The sequence below is a fragment of the Cnephaeus nilssonii genome (genome assembly GCF_951640355.1).
Source record: "Cnephaeus nilssonii genome assembly, chromosome: 20".
NCBI lineage: Eukaryota > Metazoa > Chordata > Mammalia > Chiroptera > Vespertilionidae > Cnephaeus > Cnephaeus nilssonii.
Genome location: NC_137091.1, coordinates 39802567 through 39826989, shown reverse-complemented (window position 1 = coordinate 39826989; position 24423 = coordinate 39802567). Strand labels below are relative to the sequence as shown.

General features: G+C 42.9%; 1 protein-coding gene across 1 annotated transcript; it reads left to right on the top strand.

Moving 5' to 3' along the window:
* The first annotated feature begins 12686 nt into the window (after positions 1-12686).
* LOC307092273 (cell adhesion molecule CEACAM21-like) lies at positions 12687-15740 on the top strand. Its single transcript, XM_079759513.1, has 3 exons — positions 12687-12849; positions 13727-14077; positions 15328-15740. Exons 1-3 carry the CDS (start codon positions 12786-12788, stop codon positions 15603-15605), a joined length of 693 nt encoding a protein of 230 aa, XP_079615639.1. The 5' UTR covers positions 12687-12785; the 3' UTR covers positions 15606-15740.
* Positions 15741-24423: the final 8683 nt, after the last annotated feature.

Here is a 24423-nt window from a genome sequence, read left to right as displayed (position 1 = left end):
CTAGTCTTCTGTTGATGCTTTCTATTGAGTTCTTTATAGCAGCGATGTCATTTTTAATTTCTTCTTGGTTCTTTTTCATTTCCTCTTGGTTCTTACAAATATTGTCACATTTGTCTTTTATTCTTTTCAGCCACCTTATGACCATTTCTCTGAATTCTTTCTCTGACATATTGCTTGCCTCCATTTTGTTTACTTCCTCATCTGGTGATACTCCTTTTCTTTCATATGGGTTCTGTTTCTTTGTCTCCCAATGATCTATCTCTTCTCTGGTTGTCTGGTTATATAGCTCTCTCTCTCCTTTCCCTAGGCGAAATCTGACCCTTCTGTGAGAAGATGAAGAGCTCCTTATTTGCACTGCTTGAGATCCAGTGTTCCTGGGTTTGAGCTGGTCCCTGGGTTAGTACATTACATATTTTCAGAATCAACAAATGAATAATCACATCCTAAATGCAGAGATGCCATAATGTTACCATGACTGCAGGGGCCCTTATGCACACATTTGCTTTTGTAAGTCACATCAGCATTCATGCTGTAGCATTTTTTAACTTAATTAAGTTAAATATGAAAGTGCATGGGTGATATTTAGACCTGGTAGGCAATCCTCTGTGAGACTCCTGCCCTCAATTCCTCAACAATAGAGATGTGACTGGAGTCCTTCAGGCTGGCAGGAAGCTCACATTCTAGTCAAAATTAGGGACATGTACAAACACAACAAAGGAACCGCTTAAGCAGTGAGTAGTGATGGTGTAAACACTAATCTGACATGTGAGTCAGGGTCTCAGGACTCCTAGTTCTTCCTGGACAGCTATGGATGATGTGAGTGTGTCAAGTTGCTCTCCAAGAATGAAGACATTTTTTATAGCAGATTCCAATGTAGCTTTTAGTTTTTTTCTAATGAGAAGTCAAAAGTGGACACATTTAGACTGAACGAGCAATGTTCCAGTATTTTTATGTTTTGTTTTGTTTTATTTTGTTTTGTTTAGTTTTGGTAATGAGTTAGGTACTCAATGACTGGGTAACTAGGATTGAGCTTTTAGTTAGACTTTATACCTTACTAAGGGTCGTGGCTCTGCTGTGAAGGGAAACCAAGTGTTTACCCCAGATGTGCCTTTTAGGATATTGATATTGGTATCATTATTGTGGGTAAAAAGGTTTAGGAAATAAGTCTTGGATCTCCCCACTAAACTGCCTAGAATATGTTGAGATGGAGGACCAGCTCCAAGAGGGATATTCACATTTGCTTTGACATCTCCATGCCAATGGTTTCCTGCCTTTTGAAGCCTCAAACCACAACCTTCTTTCCCTCTTAGCTTCAGAATGACATATAAGCCTCCACTACCCAATGCTTCCTTTGGTCTCTATTCTTATAGCTCCAGAATATTTGCTTATATATCAGACTTTGTACATTGTCTCCTGTTAATCTGTCTCTGTTATTTGATTTTTAGCCCAGACAGAGGAATTTAAAATATGAGAGGAAGATTACGCTTTGTTCCCATAGATGGATGCTATGATTTCTAATTAAAGAATAAATATAACCTGGCAGGTTTGATAGGAAAGAATGCAGATGCGGCCTGGAGCCTGGAAACTATTCAGTGAAACAGGTTGGAGGGGGTATCTTGCTAGAGATAAGAAAAAGATCTTGTCTGCTAAGCACAAGATGGGTAGATGTTTTCTGCTCTTAGGATAACATCACCGACCCAACCCCAAAATGGGTTGCAGAATGTTGGGTTGTCTGCACGAAGAAAGACCTCTAGGCCCCAATAACCAAAGACCCAGCCAGGATGGTGCCAGGGAGAAATAAGTCACATTATGAGTACTCAAAACCCATGACTCTGAACCCCATGTTATGACTTTTTCCCCTTAAAAGACCCTAAATATAAACCACTGCGAGTTCTGGTCTTTGAGTATCAGCTGCCCCATTCCCCATCATTGGTACCTTTGAAATATATACTTTCTTTCCTTTCACAGCAACCTGGTGTCATTTTACTGCCTGTCTAGGCATTAGGAGAACAGATCCCACCTCAGGGTGGACAACAATATGAATAGACTTACAGGCGTGTACCTCCACTGCTACTGGGATCAGAAACACTGCCTCAAGCCTCATTCTGTGAGAACATAGAGGAAGAAAAGGGATGAATATGGATTCTGAAGGTGAGAGAGGGCTTAATGAGAAAGGGGAGTGAAAGTAAAGTCTTCTCAAACTCCCTGAGCACCTAATACAGGCCGATCACTGACTATCATAATCACTTCTAGCATCATCCTGCCGGGTAGTTTTTATATGATCTGAAGGTTTCATTTTTTATTTTTTTTATCCCATCAACAACCAATTCTCCAATGGGGTGTCCAACAATTCATTTCAGTTCTGACACTAACTACCTGAAGTGGGTGCATACTCCACAGGTTCAAGGCTCAGTAACATAAACTGCCCCTCTTCAGATGCCATCACAAATGGGGTGCCCAGGTAACTCATATTTTTGTCTGGTCAACTCCAAATTTGGGGGTTCCCATGATCTTGGATTCGTGCTTTATAATTATCTAAAAAAACTCACAGAACTTACTATTACTGGTTTATTGTAAAGTATAAAATTCAGAGACCCTCAGATCAAGGCATGGGGAGAGGTGTGAAACTTCCATATGTTCCCTGAGATCCCAGTTTTCCAGCATCAACACACAGCTTTCTGAACCCCATGTTCAGGGTTTTTATTGGAAGTATCCTTATGTTGGCATAATTGATTACATAATCAGCCATTGGTAATTATCTGTCCTCCCAAGAGGTTAAGGGGTTGGGCTGTCTGAATGAAAAGGGGGCCACATACTCAACCTAATAAGCTCAGGAAAGGCCTGTGTGGGGGTCTTACAAACTCCAAAACTTGAAGTAACCCCACAGGATGGTCTGAAAATAAAACCTTCTAACTTAAAGTGAGTCATGGTGGGTAGTCATGTGCTAGGCTGGTATCTTTCCTGACAAAGGTCAGTATTTACGTTAACTGAGCCCATCCATTGACTTTTTGCATCTACAATAACATACCTTTGGAATGTCAGGGTGATTTTTTTTCCAAACCCCTCACAACTTCAGAGCAGAGACCACAAAACCCTTCATTGTTATTTTTATCATGTTAATTGTTTACTTCTAACTATTCCTGTAAAACCAATATAAAAGAAGTATGTGTCTATTGGTTTTACTTTTCATCTTATCCCAGAGATTCTCACTATGCCTTGCTGTGTTTTCTACCACCTCTCTAATGTATGAGCAATGGATTTCATGACCTGTTCTATGCTTCCTTTCTTGATGGTAATTTATAAATAAGGTGCAAAACTGCTATTCTCTGGAGCATTTTCTCAATCCCTTCAGATTTTGCTTTCAGGTAATTGCTATCAGTTTTGCCTTAAAAACCCATAATAATAATTCTCTACAGTTTTAAACATTTCTTATGTTGACATTATTTGGGATAGTGTGTCAGAATTTCAGAGAAGCCCTCCTAGAACTCAGACCTATGCTAGTTAGCAGCAGTGGTCCATTGTATCACATGGCTCCTCTTGGTGAGTTTGAGTCAGTTTTTCTTACAATCCCTGACCTTCCTCTTTTAAGCAAAGAGGTCTAAATTTATTTGAGGGTTTTTCAAAAGTCCTTTTTAAAAATTTATTTGATATGTGACTAATAATTAAGGGGTGAGAGTACCCAAACAAAATATAAGAGTTGACAACCCAGGACAAGAGAAAAATGGGTGGTTAATTTTATTTTTTAAATATGTTTTTATTGATTTTAGATAGAGACAAATGGAGAGGGAAAGATAGAAACATCAATGCATCCCCATGGATCGGCTGCTTCTTGCATGCCCCCTACTAGGGATAGATTTTGAAACCTGGGCATGTGCCCTGACTGGGAATCCAACCAGGACTCTTGGTACATGGCTCAATACTCAATCACTGAGCCTCACTGCTGGGTGGTGGTTGGTTTTTAATTTTGACTTTTAATTGGAATTGCTTTGTGAGAGTCAGAACAAAACCTTTTTAAAAATATATATTTTATTGATTTTTACAGAGAGGAAGGGAGAGGGATAGAGAGTCAGAAACATCAATGAAAGAGAAACATCGATCAGCTGCCTCCTGCATACTCCCTACTGGGGACGTGCCTGCAACCAAGGTACATGCCCTTGACCGTAATCAAACCTGGGATTCTTCAAGCCAACGCTCTATACACTGCGCCAAACCAGTTAGGCCAGAACAAAACATTTTGCTGGATAAATGATCGTCTGAAGTCATTCGGGTCCAAAGATAAGGGGAACTTCCTTTCTCCAGCTTGACTCTCTAGTATTCTTAAGTGAATAAGAATCTCTGTGGAGGTGTCAGAGGGCATCTCTCATGATGTGCAGTAATTCCGTAGGGAATTCCAACTCAACTGTAATCAAAGCATTGACACGTATTAGGGTGCACACCTATAGGTCGGTTGACTAGTGCTCTGAGTCCTTGTGGCTGTATTAAGTTGTGAGGGAGAGAAACTGAGACACATAAAAAAAGTTTATGTGACTCAGAAGGTTAAAGTTCACCCTTGTAGCTCATCCCATAAACAACATGCTTTAACACACTATACAATATCTCTAGAAATTTGTTCAGACTGCATTTATGCAAAGAAAATTAAAATTAATGATACAAACAAGGTTGAAAATTTCCAGCCCTTGGCCCCATTAATACTCTACACATATACAGGTAATAGGAAGTTTTTACTCACAAGATATAAGAAGATTGAACTGAAAGTGGTATCAACTAATCATGGCCAAAATGGAACCGTTTGGATACTTGGTTGGTTTTTTGCACGCAAAAATAAAAAAAAAAATGGATCTAAAATTAAACTGAATGGATGGGAAGTGTATCTTTATTGGAAAGGAGAAGCTTTTATTTTATTTATTTATTCATTGTAAAATATATTTTTATTTATTTATTGTTCTGTTTTCTATTTACTAATTCTCTTTTCTCTGGTGGTCACTTTTATTTGGGTTATAGGTGTCTTGTATACATTCATGTTCTGTTCCTTCTGTGTCATGTCTTATCATGTTGTATTTTTTCCTGTTTGGTCAATGCCTCCACAACAGTTGGCATGATGTGGTAGGGAGTGAGTCACAAAATCAGACACCCTGAGAGGAGACTCTATTCATGAATGGGACAATAACATTCAAGATCCAAATACAACAGGACAACCCAAATATCTCCAGCAGGGGGTCTCCCTAGAATACCCAGCCCAGGAGACCAGAGAGACTATACCACTGGGACCCACAAAATATATACTACATAAGACCAATTCAAACAATCTGGGTTGCATAGCAGTTTGATCTAATATATAGAAACTGTTACAATGGAGCAGCAATAATGGGGAGACAAAGAAACAAATGAAAGAAAAGGAGGAATCACCAGAAAGGGAACTAAGTGAAATGGAGGCAAACAATTTGTCAGAGAAAGAATTTAGAATAATGGTTGCAAGGATGCTCAAATGTCATGATGGGAAGTTCACCAACACATGTAAGAATCAAGAGGAAATGAAGAATGACACAAGTGCAATGAAGAAGACAATGGAAGATTTCAATAGTAGACTAGAAGAAGCTGAGGACTGAATCAGCTAGTTGGAAAACAAGGTAGTAAAAATACCAAGCAGAGCAGCAACTGGAAAAACAAATTAAGAAACTGGACGAGAGCCTAAGGGAGCTTTGGGACAACATGAAACAAAACAAAATTTGTATAATGGGGTGCCAGAAGGAGAGGAAACTGAGCAAGGCATAGAAAACCTGTTTGAAGAAATAATGACAGAAAACTTCCCTGATATTGGGAAGAAAAACTCACACAACTCCAAGAAGCACAGAGAGACCTAAACAGGATGAATTTAAAAAGACTGACACTAAGACACATAATAAGTAAGTTGGCAAAGGTCAACGACAAAGTAATAAATCTTAAAGGCAGCAAGAGAGGGACAGAAAGTTACCTACAAAGGATCTCCCATAAGACTATCAACTGATTTCTCAACAGAAACACATCAGGGCACAAGGGAATGGAATGAAGTATACAAAGTGATGCAAAGCAAGGGACTGAATCCAAGAATACCCTATCCAGGAAGGCAATCATTCAAAATTGAAGGTGAAATCAGGAGCTTTGCAGACAAAGAAAGGCTAAGGGAGTTTATCACCACCAATCCAGCAATGCAAGAAATGCTAAAGGGACTGCTGTAAAAAGAAGAAATAGAAAGGGAACAAGGAACACATGCATAAAGAATGAAAATGGCAACAAACAAGTACCTATCAAGAATAACCTTAGCCAAAACCGGTTTGGCTCAGTGCATAGAGTGTCGGCCTGTGGACTCAGGGGTCCCGGGTTCGATTCCGGTCAGGGGCATGTACCTTGGTTGCGGGCACATCTCCAGTGGGGGGTGTGCAGGAGGCAGCTGGTCGATGTTTCTCTCTCATCAATGTTTCTAACTCTCTATCCCTCTCTCTTCCTCTCTGTGGAAAATCAATAAAATATATATTTTTAAAAAAAGAATAACCTTAAAAGTAAATGGACTAAATGCTCTAATGAAAAGACATAAGGTAGCTGAATGGATAAGAAAACATATGCCTTCTACAAGAGACACGCCTCAGAACAAAGGACTCACACAAAGACTCAAAGGGAAGGGATGGAAATTTTTTTTTTCAGGAGAATGGAAATGAAAAGAAAAGCTGGAGTAGCAATACTTATATATGACAAAATAGACTTCAAAGTGAAGAACATAACAATAGATAAGGAGGGCCACTTCATATTACTAAATGGATTGATACAACAAGAGGCTATAACTCTGATAAACATATATGCACACAATACAGGAGTACCAAAATACATTAAAAAAAAACTTCTAGAAGATATCAAGTGAGAGATAGACAGCAATACAATCATAATCTGGGACTTTAATACCCCATTGACATCACTGGATAAATCTTCTAGGCAAAAAATTAGCAAAGAAATAGCAATTTAAAATGACTCACTAGATCAGATGGAATTAATTGACATCTTCAGTACATTTCACCTCAAAGCAATGGAATATACATTCTTCTCAAATGCACATGGTGAATTTTCAAAGATATACCACATATTAGGACACAAGCTAAGTTTCTACAAATTTAAGAAGATTGAAATCATAATCCGCATCTTCTCAGATCACAATGGCATAAAATTAGAAATCAACTATAATAAAAATGCTCAAAAATAATCAAACCCAATGACTGGGTTACCAAAGAGATCAAAGAAAAAGTAAAAGACACCCTAGAAACAAATGACAATGAAAACACAACAACCCAAAACCTATGGGACACAGTGAAAGCAGTCCTGAGAGGGAAGTTCATAGCACTACAGGACTACTTCAGAAAACAAGAAAAAGTAGTAATAAGTTATCTAACCCTACAACTTAAGGAAGTAGAAAGAGAGCAACAAGAAAAGCCCAGAGTAAGTAGAAGAAAGGAAAGAGTATAGATCAGAAAGGAAATAAATGACTTAGAGACCAAAAAACAAGCAAACAAACAAACAAACAAAACAATCCTATATAATAAAACCCTAATATGCAAACCAACCGAATGGCGGAATGACTAGCAGAACGACTGGTCGCTATGATGTGCACTGTCCCCTGAGAGGGAGGCGACCAGCAGTGGCCATCAGGGTGGGGCTGGCCAGGAATAAACTTAACCAAGGAGGTAAAAACCTGTACTTGGCAAACTACAGGATGTTGAAAAAAGCGATAGAGGAAGATATAAACAAGTAGAAGAGTATACCATGTTCATGATGTTAAACAGGCCTACAATCAACATCATTAAAATGTCCATACTACCCAAAGCAATCTATGGATTCAATGCATTCTCCATTAAAATACCAACAGAATATTTCACAGACCTAGAACAAACTCTCCAAAAAATTCATATGAAATAAAAAAGACCTTGAATACCTGCAGTAATCCTAAGAAAGAAGAACAAAGCTGGAGGGATCACAATACCAGATATCAAGCTGTATTACAAAGTCACTGTTCTCAAACTGCCTGGAACTGGCAAAAGAACAGACATATAGACCAATGAAATAGAACAGAGAATCCAGAAACCAACCCAAGCCATTATGCTCAATCAATATTTGACAAAGGAGGTAAGAGCATACAATGAATTCAAGACAGTCTCTTCAATAAATGGTGTGGGGGAAATGAAACTAGACCACCAACTTGCAGCATACACAAAAATAAACTCAAAATGGATAAAACACTTAAATGTAAGTCATGAAACCATAAGTCCTAGAAAAGGCTATAGACAGCAAAATATCAGACATGTCTCGTAGCAATATGTTTATGGATATATCTCCTAGGGCAAAAGAAACTTAAGAGAAAATAAACAAATAGGACTACATAAAAATAAAAAGCTTCTGTAAAGCAAAATAAACCATTAATAAAACAACAAGAGAGCCCACTGCATGGGAGAACATATTTGCCAATGTTACATCCAATAAGGGTTTAATCTCCAAAATTTATAGGGAACTCACACAACTTAACAAAAGGAAGATAAACCATCTAATCAAAAAAATGGGCAAAGGACCTAAATAGACAATTTTCAAAAGTGGACATACAGAAGGACAAGAGGCATATGAAAAAATGCTCTAAGTCAGTAATAATCTGAGAGATGCAAATAAAAACGACAATGAGGTACCACTCCCCATGTGTCAGAATGGCAGTCATAAAAAAAAAAAAAATCAACAAACTACAAGTGCTGGCGAGAAAAGGGAACCCTAGTACATAGCTGGTGGGAATGCAGACTGTAGGAAACGGTATGAAGTGTCCTCAAAAAATTAAAAATGGAAATCCCATTTGACCTAATAATCTCACTTCTTGGAATATATACCAAGGAATCAGAAACACCAATCAGAAAGGATATATGCACCCCTAGGTTCATAGCAGCACAATTTACAATAGCTAAGATTTGGAAACAGCCTAAATTCCCATCAGCAGATGAGTGGATTAAAAAACTGTGGTACATTTACACAATGAAATACTATGCAGCTGTAAAAAAGAAAGAACTCTTAACATTTGCAACAGCATGGATGGACTATGCTAAGAGAAATGAGCCAATTGGAGAAGGATAAGTATCACATGATCTCATTCATTTGTGGAATATAATGAACAAAATAAATTGATGAAAAAATAGATCCAGAGACAGAGAAGCATCAAACAGACCGTCAGACTTCAGAGGGAAGGCCGGGAGGGTGGGAGGGGGGTGGTAAGAGATCAACCAAAGGACTTGTATGCATGCATATAAGCATAACCAATGGACACAGACAATATGAACATGAGGGCCTGTGCTGGGGGGTGGGGGCTGGCTGAGAGGGGGTTAATGGGGGGAAAAGGCAACATATGTAATACTTTCAACAATAAAGAATTTTTTAAAAAGAGTGAGGAACATGTTAATTATTTTCATTGTAAAAAATTCTCTGGTGCATACACTAGCAAAACTTAATTAATTGCATGTTTTCAATATGTTAATTTTATTATATGTCAACTAAAACTCAATAAATATGTTAGATTTATATATACACATGAAATATTTTTTAAAGTGTAAGTTGAATAAAAAAATACAAAACTCAAAAAAATACCCATGACCTTTTCTTGCACATTTATTTGCTAGTCCACCAGAGGGCGGCAGAGCTAGTCAAAAGCTGGGAGCCTCCCCAGGTGTCTGCTGACCTGACCTGAGCAGCACCCACAGCCCCGCAGGGTCCAACCTCAACAGCATCACTTAGTCCTTCTCGCTCTCCACTGCTCACACTGCACTCCCTCAGCTCCTACATCCAGCCAGGCATCTGCCCACAAAAGGCCAGTGCTCTGCAGGCAGCTCTTCCCCGACATCCCCTGTCCTTCAAGGGGCACAGGGCCAATCATGCTTCAGATCTCAGCCAGATGATCACTTAATCAGTTCTCTCTGGGATCTCCAGACCAGCTGAGACTCAAGTACATGCTCTGGATGCACCAGAACTTTCCATTCATGGACCTTCTCTCGATTATAACTGTATTCTTAGTGCTATGATTTACCTGAGAGCCTGTCTCTCCTTATAAGGTAAACTCCATGAGTGCCATGTAGGTTTTGTTTTCTGTGGAGTTCACAGATGCTCAGTAAATACTCATGAAATGGATGAGGGAAACCACACAGTGGAAGTTTGGCACCCAGTGTGACACTTGCAGTCAGATCATGTTCCTTATCCACACGAAGGCCTTGCTGTAGGCCTGGGAGGAGGCCACAGCCCCTTTGTGCATGGGGATGTCCCAGGTCAGGTCTTTAACCCACTTACAGTCAGAAAGGGGGACAGGCACCTCCTAACAATGAGAGGCCAGAACCCTCTTCATTCCCAGAAAATCACAGTCCTCACCACCCACACCTTGTGAGTGACGTCTCATCTCTTCAGGGCCTGGAGCTCTTCCTCTTATCACAGATCCCTGACCTGGCAGACATTCTGGATTCTCCATCCCAGGTAGAATCCCCTCAAGGGAATTAGGGGATGCCTCCCTATCCCCAAGGTCCCTGGTGTGGATACAGGTGTCTGTGGCCCCTAACGACATCTCACCAGCCCACGGTGTCCTGAGGAACATGGGGAACTTCCTCAGCAGGATGGGAAAGGAGAACCCAGGATCTGGGGTTGCTTCCATCTCAGAGATGCTGAGGGTCCCACGGGGCCCTCCCCTCCCCTAACAGAGAAGCCCACAGAGTCCCCTGGTTGACACTCCATGTGGAGCTGCTCCAGAACCTGGGCCCTGTGGGGAGGCCTAGAGCAGATGACAGACAGGGACACAGATGGCTGGATGCAACATCCCAATGCTGTGATGGGAAACACAGGGCATTTCGGGGATTAACCACCCAGGTCTGCACCCCTTTTCAAAAGACTCAGGAGAGCCCGCACCAGGCCCTGGCTTTGAAAAGGTGGGGACATAGAGCTCCTCTTGAAACAGCACATCCACCAGAGGGGACAGCTCTCCGGAAACTGGACTCATAATACTGTGGTCAAAGCCAGTCCTCTCACTGGGCCCAGCCTGCCCTGGGATGCAGTCAGGAGGTATGAAACACGCAGGGACCAGGCACCGGATGGCTGGCTCTTAGTTTAGAGGTCACAGCCCACCTCTGTTCAGGGCTTACAGTGAGCTCCCACCTTCTGGACCTGGTCTCCATTCCTAGTACAGTACCTGACATTGCCTGCAGGTCTTTTTTTGCCTTCTAGGGGGCGATATTGAGACGCACCTACAAAACACGGAAATCCACACTTGAACTGGGCTTTGGCTAAGCAGGTGCAGAAGGAGACCTATTTCCGTTTTTTGATCCAATAGGTTTCTCTGGGCCCCTCTGTCATGCCTGCACTGTCCCACCTGCTATTTCCAGAAACTGTGAATGAAAAAGGGGCTGTGCAAGAAACCTGATATGCACAAGAGGGCCCCATGCCAGGCCTGACAAGCTCAGTGACCAAAAATAACTGCACAGTGTGGTCTGATCACAAATGCCTAACTGGGCAGGTGATCCCAGGTAGTCATGTCCCAGTCCGACAGTTTCCTTAGCAGATGTCAGACTTTACCTGAGCTCCCACCGCAGTCCTCTCTTCCCAGGGCACACAGGACACCTTACCCTTCACACCTGAAAACTGCAGGTCCTTTTGAGCCCTGTGGTGATGGGGTCTCTGTCCCTGGAAGCAATGGCCAGGCTGGTGACAACCTGAGATAGAAGTAGGGTCCCTTCTGCAGTAATCATCCAGCTTGACCCCATTTCACCCCCAGTCGCCTCTGTGGCCTCCCTGCTGGGAGGAAATCCAACCTTCCCAGCGCATTTGAGAACACGGGGAAGACCTGGTGCCCAGCTGGGTTTCTGTGTCACAACCAGAAACAATCCCCAGTTTGGGGCCTGTGGGGCTCTCTGTGTGGTGCTGACAGACCCAAGGCCAACACAGCAGAGGCCTTGCTGTTGCAAGTGAACTCCAAAGACCAGTAAGATCCACCTCCCCTGAGAGCTTGTCAGATGCAGTGTCTCTGGTCCACCGCACACCTGCAGTCAGCATCTGCATATTAACAGGATGTGGACACCCTCCCTGTGCACAGGAGAGGGGAAGGACCCCCATTCTCACATCATAGGGTCTCATCTTGGCATCCATATAAGCTGGGCACCTGCTGAAGCAGCCTTTCTAAAATGTTACCTGGGCATCCCAATCCTTACAAAGTTTCACAGGAGATCCAATGCAGAGCCAAGGCATCCCTCTGACAATTTTCCTGAGGGGGCCCCAGAACTCTTGCACTGAAGGGAAAAGTCAAATGTGAAAGAGAGAGGCCTGTGGGGGAGGCAGCTGGAGAGAGCGGTGGAGGAGGTCCAGAAACCAGACGCCCTAGGCTGGTGCTTTTCTTGACATAGTGAGCCTGTGCCTGTGCGCCCGCGCGAGCTTGTGTGTGTGTGTGTGTGTGTGTGTGTGTGTGTGTGTGTGTGTGTCTGTGTTGTCAGAAGCTTCAGCAGTTTCCAGAGAACAAAAATACAGAGAAAAGGTAAACTGAAAGGGGCAACAGGGTTGGCAAAAATGAGGAGAGGGAGAGGGAGGGTCCTGGGCCCTGACCCCGCCCTGGCCCACATGACCAGGGAGGTTATCTTGCCCCAGGAGGAGGCTCAGCACACAGGAAGGAGGGACAGAACATCGCACCAGTCTGGACAGAGGTGCCTGGGAGCCTTACTGGACCTCGAGCTCTTCCCACAGAGGGAGGGACAGAGCAGGCAGCAGTCACCATGGAGTTCCCTGCAGCCTCTGCCCACAGAGGACTTGTTCCCTGGCTGGGGCTCCTGCTGGCTGGTAAGGAGGGGACAATCCCTGGGAATGGAAGGGAGGTTGGGAGTCAGAGAGTGGCCAAGATCTCCAGGGGAGGACAGCACTCTGAGAGGGGAGGAAGGGCTTCTCTTTGGACCTGAGTGGAAGGACAGAGACGCAGAGTAGGATAAGAGAGGGGGCTCAGCAACAGGAAGATCTCATGATGTGGAAGTGGTGAGGGGCAGGAAAATTTAAATTGCTGTTCACTTGCTAAGTTATTCATCACAGAGTATTGAATTTTGACAACTGACCACAGTCATAACAATTTATTTCAGGTGATAGCAGGAACATTTTAACCAGGGGCGCTAAACATTGTCCCCACCACCAACTACAAATATGGGAAAATACAACATGGGACATGGTCAAACCTGGGAACACTCATTCATGCACCCACAGGTGTTTGCAGCCTATTGCAGGCACTGGGGGCACAAGATCACAAAATCCTCTGCCCACATGCAGCTCACATTATACGGGGAGAAAATAGACATAAGGGATCTATTAGTGACATTAGGTACCCACAAGTGCCCTGAAGGCACAGAGTGGGGTCAGGTCAGAGAGTGCAGATAGAGGGTCTTTAGAGGACGTGGTCAGGGAAGGTCTTCCAAGAAGGCCGCTGAGTGTCAACAGGGATCTGAGGGCAGTAAGGAGGACAGTCACAGAGACAGCTGGGAAAGAGAATTCAAAACAAAAAGCATAGGTTCTTAGGTGCTGAAACAATGGTGGCAATATTATTGACCTTGACCAAGGAGATGCACACACGAACTCACACGCAGACCAAGGCTGAGAGATGAAGAGAAATGCCTCATCTCTCCATCCCAATACATAGATAAATATACTGATCAATTTCTCTCTTCCCTTCTAGTCTTCCTCTTAGCCTTCTGGATCCCGCCCACCACTGCGCAATTTGCTATTGACTCAACCAATGCTGCTGAAGGGGATATTGTGGTTCTACGGACCCGCAATACGCCTCCCAATGTTGCTCGCTTTATGTGGTACAGGAGTGAAAAGACGATCTACAACAATTTTATTCTGTATGTAACTCATTTAAGACGATATTACACAGGGCCTGCATACAGTGGTCGTGAGGGAGCAAATCTTAAAGGAATCCTGATCATAAAGAACGTCACCCTACAGGACACAGGAATCTACACTGTAGTAGCCGTCCTTCGAAATTCGAAAAAAGAAAGAGCATTTGGACAGCTCAATGTATACCGTGAGTGATTGCTCTCTGACCTCTGGGGGTCGGGTGGGGTGAACTCTACTTCACACGCAGGACTGCCAGCCCTGGGCTCTCCTCCATCCCCTTCTGCATCATGTCCCAGGTTGGGCTTGGGCATTTAGTTCAGGACACACCCAGTGGAGACAAACATCCTAAGGTCAGGGTTCCCTTCACAGATTCCAGCCCTGCAGACATTCTCCACAGAGAGAAGAGCCATTTTGATGGGAGTGAGTCAGCAGAAGGAGACCAGTCTCAGTCCAGGTCCCTGGGCCCCTTTTCCTGATCATGTCCTTGAATTAGACCCTGCAGGGCTCTGTAGGGACCTGGCCTGAGGGACTCCCTGGGTTCTTCCCAGAGAAGCTCAGCTTGGGCAGCCCTTCTCCAGGCCTCTGTCACAATGTCCTGACTCCAGAGGCTCTGGTGAGCCTGTGTCTGGTTGAGTTTTGCCTCCTGGGAAGGGCTGAGTGATAGCAACAGTTTCCCATGAGCCAGAGTCACAAGGCTCTTGAGTTGGTCACCAATTGGGGCTCAACCCTAAGAACCACGTCTGGGAAGAGATGGAGCCTGGTCCTTCAGCTGAGACTGTGTGTGGAGATCACAACTGGACAAGCTCCACAGATTATTAGCTGACTGCTCTGGGGGACTTAGGAGAGTCCAGAGAAAGGTAAGGTCCCAAGGGAGAAATAGGAGGAAAGATGCTCCTGGCAGCTGATCATCCACCCGGGATCAGCCCAAGGGATTCTCTCGTGAAGTCCATCAATAACAAATGCCTCTTATTTGAGCAGTTTTCCTTCCCAATGTTTATGTGAGATACTGTGAATATTTCATGATTAGTACATTGGCAGCCTGGCAGTCACATATTCATTTTATTTCATTGATGGGAAACTGGGGCACAGGGAGATACAGTCCCTAAGCAGAGTCACACAGACCATGAGAAGATCTGATTCACTTGAGATCTATCTGCAGCCACGGCCCCATCTTTGCCTCCACCCTGAGGGCCTTATAAGATGTCTTTGGATCCGTAGATCAATCATTGGTTCATATCCTTCCTTCTTAGGGGTCTTCAGCTCAGAGGGGTAGATTTGTTTTGGGGATTGATGGCAAATTTAGAATTAATTATTTTTTGCTGTGGAACCAAATTACCCTCATAACAATCAGAGTCAGGGCTGAGATCTTTGAGGTAGAAGCATGGCGCCAGGTCCCAAGCCCACACTCAATCATTCTTACCCTCTATTTCTTCACAGGGCGAGTGAGTGTGCCCACACTCCTAGCCAGCAGCACCACAGCCACAGAGAAAAAGGATGCGGTGGTCATGACCTGCCAGACAAATGCAAGCTCCACCAACTGGTTATTCAATGCTGAGAGTCTGCGGCTCAGAAAGAGGATGAAGCTGTCCCAGGACAACAGAACCCTCACCATAAACCCTGTCAGGAGAGCGGATGCTGGGAACTACCAGTGTAAAGTCTCCAACCCCGTCAGCTCCATTGAAAGTGCGCCTGTAAAGTTAGATGTCAAGTACTAGTGATCCTCCTCCCCTCCCTTATGTTCTTAAACTAAAAAAAAAAAAAAAAAAAAAAAGTACCTATTAGGTTTCTTGGGGTGGGGTGGTGGAAATTGCATAGAAGACTTGCTTTGAATCAATAAATACTAAAAAATGTGAGTTGGCATTGTCATGATTGTTGACGTAGGGTAACATACCACATTGGATCCCATCTATGGTTGGTCCCATTTGCACCATCTTCACTATGGAGGGGACACCATGTGCTTCACAGGATGTGTAGCCATTGTGTGATGATTGGTAGGAGTAAGAGATAAGCTCACAGGAACATGAGCTCTCTCCTGTTTTCAGGGAGACATGTGGAGGGTGCCTGGATACTTGTGATGATGGGAATAGACAAGAGAACAGCTATGTGAGATGCAACAGTGATCTTTGTCTCCCTGTTTGACTTCTCCCAAAAAATTACTAATGCCCTCTGGACTATTCTTATGTTTATGGCAAGCGACTTATTTGCATAAGTTCAGTAGCACTCTGTCCTTTTTTTCAATAGAATAGAATTAGAAATGTTGGCAATAAGACCAAAAATTTAGCACATGTCTTAGTTCAAAGTGATGCCCATAGAATTATAAATGACCTCACCATTTATGGAGCTAATTTTGACCTGATGAAGACTTGTAATCTGTTTGAGAGGAGGACATCACCCAAAGCTAGAGAGACTGCAGGTGAAGTGTGAGGGTGAGGCCACCTAACCTCAAGAGGCTGTTAAATCTCCCATCTCAGGTTTCATAGAAAAACCTGCATCAGAGCAAACTATAAGGTGAATGTCAGTTCCTCTGCACTTAGGTCATTAATCAGGCCAGACTGAATGACACCAGCCATATATGTGATAGGAACAAAATACTATTCTTCCTTGGAGATGACGTTTGATAAAAGGGAAGGTGACTGTAGAGAGAAATGTTTTGTCTCCATGGAAAACTCAGAAGCACAGCCCTCTGGGAGATCAGATGCTGTCTCTGTTTAGTCTCTCAGTTATTTTTCATCTATTTATAAATGGCTGGGAACTTGCACTTCTTTATAAATTGCAGGAACTGATGGCGATGCAAACTGGGTCTTGGCTGAAAGGATGTAGTTGTGTTTCCCTCCGCTGTGCAGAAAGCAGTTTTGTTATGAACCAGAGGCCTCATTATTCCCTCAGAATCTCTAAGTTTTACACAGGTTCTTCCAGACTATTGTCTTCTCACCTCAATTTTTTTTAGAACATTTCTCTTAGAAATATAATTGTAATTTATAATTGCAAATTCTTTCTCTGTCCTTTTGAAATATACCTAAGTCTCCTTAAAAGCTTCTTGCCACCTGAGTGGAGTGGCTCAGTGGTTGACCGTCAACCCATGAATCAGGAAGGTCATGGTTTGATTCCCAGTCAGGACACATGCCTGGGTTTCAGGCTTGATCCCCAGTAGCAGTTGTGCACAAGGCAGCTGATCAATGATTCCCATTCATCACTGATGTTACTGCCTCTCTCCCCTTCTACCTTCCTCTCTCTGAAATCAATAAAAACATATTAAAAAAAAACACAACTTCTTGCCAGTCATATGATTCATAGAATATCTGTCTAGAGGGTTTGGGTCCATTTTGATAAAATATAATTCTGTTGTTGCTGTGTCCCAGCCTCTGAGGAAGAGTAGGAACCTAACTTGTGTGGGGCCATTTAAAACCAAGATGTTAAAACCTTTACTTACACTGGCCAGCATTGCTCACTTGGTTTGCACTTCGTACTAAACACAAAAGTTTCCAGGTTCAATGCCCTGGTAGAGGCACTTATGGGAGGCAACCAATTTATGTTTCTCACATCTCTCTCTCTCTCTATCTCTCTCTCTCTCTCTCTCTCTCTCTCTCTCTCTCTATATATATATATATATATATATATATATATATATATATATATATACCTTTCTCTCTCTCAGATCAATAAAAGTGTACACTTGGGTGAGGATTAAAAATAATAATACTGATAAATAAAAAATAATGAAATGTAAATATTTCTCTCTTTTCTGCATCCAGCACAGCTAGAGAGTGGTCCAGTTCCTGAGTAGGGGAGGCTGGGGATTGAGAAAATGAAAGAAAGAGACAGACACAGAGATCGAAAGAAAAGGTGGGGTTGGATGGGACAACTATCCTCTGATGGAGAGAGAGTGACCCAGAGCCAATATAGTGCATTTATTTTATACAGCAAAATAACAGGGCTTTACTAAAGCCCAAGACAATGGAGATTATGTGCATTCTTGTGGCTTCTTTGTAATTGTCACTTCTGATTGGGCCCGGATAATCATGCTTGTTCCTGGTGCTTGGCTGGATTTAGATAATGAAACACACCCTTTGGTGCCTGAACTGAAGGTCAGGCTGACAACACACCTGCCTCTGGCAAGGTGTGTTTCCAGGACTTAGCTCTGCCAATGCCACTGGATTCAGCTGACAATAATTAAAGAAATGCTCATGTACCTTCCCAAGGGCTCTCTACAATGAAATCTCTCCTTTCAAGATTTCATGAGTTTTATTTATCTTTTTTATCAAGCCAGTTAGCAAATGCAGATGCCTATTATTCCTTCTCCTATTCTTAAAATCTCCCCAGCCTTTTATTTCAGTGGTGTTGAGGTCAATCTCACTGCCCTATTGCATGATTTTGAATAAGGACTTTCTTGCTTCCCTACATTTGTCTGGCTCAAGTTTTCCTTAGACATCATCTGTGTGTAATTAGCTGAACCTGTCATCTTACAGTGTCGATTCTTACCATATTTTTAAATTTTCCCATTTCTTTCATTATGTGGCTACAAACCTCCAAATAAATATTTCCCACTTTTCTTCCTCTTTTCTGACGTGGTGTTCACAGTAGGAGATGGCCTGATTTCCCTGATTTAGATCTTTCCTAGGATGCCTCTGAGTGGCCTTTGCACCAGATCTGAGAAGACACGACCTAACCATCAAAAGTGTTCTCATTCCATATTCATTTTCACTGCACCTTCGAAGAACAAAATCACAGAGAAATAAACAAATATTCAGTGATAAAAAAACAACTCCAGTAAACATGCACATCCCTGTGATGTCAGCCACCTGCAGGCCTACACTGCATGACCCTGTTTCCAGCCCTCCATGACCAGAGCTCAGGCCAGACATCAGGGTCCTCTGTCTTTATCTCTTTTGTTGTTGTTGTTGTTGCTTTGCAAACTCTATGTGCCTGGCTTAGAGAGTCAACAAGCAGAACCTGGGAGATGGAAATAAATCTCTACTTTGGTTCTCTTTTTTTCCCTGCTCATTGTGGCCTCTGGGGTATTTGGTGGGAAGTTTTGGAGACCTGGCCAAAGTTGGATTGAGGGTAAGCAGAAGGGAGCCTAGGAAGGGTTCATGGAGGGATGGGGTTTGTTCAGTATCAAGATGAGAAATTGTAAAGCTTGCGAGGTTTGGGTGTGTGAGGCATTTTATGAGTTCAATGGCACCTAGGGGTGTAATGTAGGAAGGCTCTCTATGTGTGGGTTTAGGTTGGGCTGAGGAACACCAGCGGGGCTGACCTACCTGTTGAGAAAGTAGCCACTGGAGCTGGTGCAGTGGTATTGGAGTGCCATTACCCCAGAGCTAGATGGATGTGAGGGGTGAGAAACGAGGTTCAGAGAAAGAATAATCTCTTGAAGGCTTAGATTAGTGCCCTGACATTGGGACAAGTGGAGCACCAGATGTACAGGCTGGCAGGGTAGATGGTACAGAAAACAGGGGACAAGAAAGAGAAGGAGACAGAATTCAGATTGGTGGTTTTGAGGGATAGGGGCTGGGGAGATGGAAGCAATCTCTCATTGGATACAGAGTTTTATTTGTGGTGATGAAAATGTTTTAATACTAGGTAACATGGTGGCTGAACAACATTGTGGCTATACTGCCAGTGAAATGTTCACTTTAAAAGGATTAATATCTTGTTATAAGAATTTCACCTCATAAAAATAATTATGCTTACTGAAAGAAGGCAGACCAAAAGGAGAACATACCATGTAATTCCATGTATATAACATTCTAGAAAATGCAAAATAATCTATCAAGAAAGACAGGCGGAGTGATTGCCTGATGACTGTGGGGTGGGGTGCAGAGAGGGGTATTATAAAGGCACATGAGAAACTTTTGGGTGACATGGGGTTTGTATGGCTATCAACACTCATCAGATTGTACACTTTACATATGTGTGGTTTATTGCCTGTCACTTATACTACAGTCAAGGTGTAATCAAGTATTGATGTCGAGAATTGCTTGCTTGCCTGGGGAGGGAAGAACACTTTTTCTCTATTATTGTTGTTTCCAAGTGGGCAGACGCTGAACGTGTGCCCACAGGAGTGCAATAATGACAACAGCTATCTTGTTTGTTTGTTTGTTTGTTTGTTTGTTTGTTTGTTTTCAGTAGGCACTGTGTACTGGTGTTACAGCAAGATTGCCAGGTGGCAGGAAGACAAAACAGACAGGCACTCGGAAGATTCAGAAAATGCATTTTTTTTATTACAGGAAGCACCGGTGCTGGTCCTGGGGAATTGGTACCCAAAGCTGAATGCCAAATGTGGTGGGGCTTTCCCTTTTATCCCCCTAGTTTCTTTGTCTTCCAAATGTGGCCCAGGCTTCCAGACTTTTTGCGGGCTTTTGCAGCCCCTGTGATGGTTGTAAGGGGGAACGTGAGATAGGGACCATGACCCTGGTGTCTGGCTCTGCAGTCAGACCCCGTTGTGGGGCTGTGCATAGTTTATAGCTCCTGTTAAGATAAGCATTCAGGGCAACAGGTTTTGCAAGGCTGGCTAGGACACAAGCAGAGTCGTAATGTAGGTTTGACACTGCACAGACCTAGGCTGCCACTCCAAATTGCCTTCACACTTCCCCCTCCTAATCCACAACCTGATTTACAGCCTTGGGGATTTAATAGGAGACTCAAAGTTATGGAGTAGGGTTGATGTAGGGGTTCAGCAGCTAGAGTCTTTTTCACCTAAGGGATTGTAATGGCAGTCCAGAGATCTGTTCTGGAGTAACATCTGGAGCTTCAAGGGCTTACTGAGTCTATCTTCATCAGCTGTTCTAAAATTCATAGGCTTTCTTAGAGGAAGGGAGAGGGACAGACTACAGAGGTTCTTCATTTCCAGCTTCAGAGCAGTTGGAGTGGGTTGAAGCATGTCTCAGGGTCCCGTCCATTTCTCCTCCAGTTGGCTCGTCGTCCTTGCTCTGCTCATATCTGTCTAACTGCCTAACACATCCCCTCAAGGATCTTGGCTCTGAATTATTTCAGGGAAAGGGGGTGTCAGTGGCCTCTTAACTGATTCCATACTGAGGAGGAGTGAAGGTTTCTTTCAGAGCCAAGAGATCCTTGCTTTCTGTTAGAGGGACGATGAGGTCTGGGCACAGAAGGAGGTGGGCTTGTGACCTGGCAGAGACAAACTGTATTATAAAATTTAGTATTATTGAGTAATCAAACAGCAAGAATTTCAACAAATGGTCTGGTGAAAGGGAAAAGAAAACATTTCAGTTCTAATAATTCCCTATTGAAATAGAATTTTTCTCCTTAAAATCACGCTTATTTTTATTAAAGAGCAAAATTAAGACAAATTTATCTATTGCATTAAGTCTAGTTTCAATTTGGCCTGATTGTTTGCATAAACAGAACAAGAATGGCAACTGACTGTCTTTGCTGGAGTTTCATAATTGAGTCTCAATGTGCCCCTTAAGGCAGAGAAGCCAAGCCATCCATCTGCCATCAGGCCTGCCTGCAATATCTGCTGGGTTAGGTGAATTTCTCACCAAGATCTGTACCTGCAGTGGCTCCATCCAGACCTGTGCCCTAGGCTTGAAGGCTTACCTCAGCAGACCTCCTACTCGTCCCAACCTAGAGTGCATGGGGGTTTGGCACAGATGCAGAGGTGCCCTCACTGCTCCCCTTCCACTCTGACCAACCACCAGTGATGGCAAGGTATGGGCCTGACATTCCAGCACCATCAATTTTCAGGGCTACCAAGCAAGATACCAGGCTTTCTCCATGGCACTCTTATTGGCTTCAAGTCTTCAGAGTCCAAACATGACCTTTTAAACATGACATTCCAGTCAAAGTTTTCAGTCAATAAAACCATCATTGGAAACTGGTCTTATTGAACTTATGTGAAGAAATACATTGCCATGATTCACTCAATAAGAATTACCAAATTTTGGAGGGATAATATAGGGAGAAAAATACACTAACTTGCTTTAAGATCTTCTGATTTTCCTTGCCAGTCCTTTCTATGGACTCCTCAGAAAATGTAACATTTTCACAAATGCATTAAACAAAACAATAACTGTCTCCAATTGACAAGAAGAAATTTAAAATGACACAGTTATGAATTTCATTATAATGCAGATGACATGGAATGTTGTCCTTTCTTCAAAACCCAGCATTCTACAACATTATAACCAACTAGAGGCCTGATGCACGAATTTGTGTACCATTGAGGTCCCTTGGCCTGGCCTGTGGGATTGGGTCAAAACAGGCTCTCTGACATCCCCTGAGGGGTCCTGGATTGCGAGAGAGTGCAGGCCAGGCCCAGGGACCCCACTGGTGCACAATCAGGGCCAGGGAGGGACACAGGAGGTTTGCCAGCTATGGAGGGACCATGGGAGGGCTCCAGGGCATATCCGGCCTGTTTTGCTCAGTCCTGATTGGCCAGACCCCAGCATCAAGTTAACCTACCAGTGGGAGCATCTGTCCCCTGGTGGTCAGTGCACGTCATAGGAACTGGTTGACTGGCTGTCTTCCCGCCCCCTGGTGGTCAGTGCAAGTCATAGTGATTGGTCAACCAGCGGCTGTCTGCCCCCTGGTGGTCAGGGTACATCATAGCGAGTAGTTGAGCAGCCTTAGCATATCATTAGCATATTATGCTTTGATTGGTTGAATGGCCGACCAGACGACCAGACACTTAGCATATTAGGCTATTATTATATGATAACCAGTAGTTATAACTGTACTAAAGGCCCGATGCACGAAATTTGTGCAAGACTAGGCCTTCACAAACATGGCGGCTGCCTGGATCCCTCCCATGAAGCTGCTGTGGCTCCTTGATCCTGCGGCTATAGCCCCAGCTTCGTCTGGAAGGTAGTCCAGAAGGACATTTGTCTAATTAGCATATTATGCTTTTATTATTATAGATTTGACAATGGTTCCTATGTACCTGCAGTGTAAAATTTCCTTTCATGAGAGAGAAAATAAGCATTCAAGGCATTTCAGGCCTAGTGGGATGATTTAAGGCCAATTCTAGGTCCAGAGAAAGTTTCTTAAAATTCAAACCCTTGAAGGATTGTCAAACTTGATATTACCAAAAGATCATATATCAAAGTATATCAGACACAAACATAGGCTAGCAAACTTCAGCTTCCATGATTAAAAGACGGCCTTTTTAAAAATTAAAGACTGATTAATATAACATAACCATTTTACTAGAAAAGAGCTAACCAAAATAAAGTTTATTTTCTAATTTAACTTGTCCTTGGATGTAGACAGCAAATGACATTAATTGGATTTCTGCTATCAGTCTCCCTGAGCACATTGACGTAAGCTATTTACCCTCTGTTTAGGGAGGCAAAATACAAATCACTTACTCTGAAGTGTCCTTGGTTTAGGGAGGACATGATTTATTACATGGCTTCAAATTGCTGTTTAACTATTTTAGTTTCCCTATTCTACTTATCCTGGCTTACTGGTCTGTGTAATTTATTTGATTTCCTTTTAATATTTCTTTTTACAAACATTCTACAACTTTTATAAATATTTTTTTCAGTAACCTTATAACTTTCAGAAATTACCAGCTTTAGAAACTACCGTCTTTTTCCTTCAATATGCATTTCCATGCCTTATGCTTTTTCTATTACACCAAAGCCATACTTTCTTTCCACTTAGTTATAATTTTTAACCTTAATTTTTAGGTGACATGTAAGTAATTAACATTCCTCAGGTTAGCAATACATTCATATTTTAAGAGAGATTTAAATAAAATACAAGACTTATTCATTAACAGATTCAATTTTATCCTCTAGATTCTCTAGAGTAGGCAAACTCAGATTAATTAATGTTTCAGTATCCTGTTATTTCAAAACTAGAGGCCTGATACATGAAATTCGTGCAAGAATAGGCCTTGCAGCCTTTGCTGCCTCGGCCCTCGCAGCCCCAGCTTCGCCCAGATTGTTGTTCCGCTGTTCAGCCATTTCAGTTGATTTTCATATTACGCTTTTATTATTATAGACTAGGGGCCTGGTGTATGAAATTCGAGCACAGGTAGGGTCCCCAGGCCTAGCCGGCGATCAGGGCCAATCTGTGGGGCTACTGGTAGGGCAATTGGGGAGAGGAGCCCGCTGGCACCTGCCTTGGCTGGTCTGGGGCCTGCGGGCTGGGGGCAGCTCCTGCGTTGAGTGTCTGCCCCCTGGTGGTCAGTATGCATCATAGCGACCAGTTGTTCCACCGTTCACTAGATTTGCATATTAGGCTTTTATTAGATAGGATACCTAGGTATTAAATTTTTTTTCTATTTAAACCAGCAATGTTCCAACGTTTTTAAGTTACCAGTTAGGCATATGAGGCTGGAGAAAAGGCAGAGGGGGAAGGGAACAGGCCCTACAGCCCATTCCAGGACTTCAGTTTCCAGGCCCCCAGCTGCTTGGACTTAAAATCACTACGTTTTTCCTTAGTGATAACATGCTAAGGTTTGGGTGATAATGAGTTCAGCTTCTGATAGTATTAGGACTGTTAAATAAAGAAACTGTTCTTTGGGAAGGGGGTGAGAATCCTAGGGATTCTAAATGCTCAGTG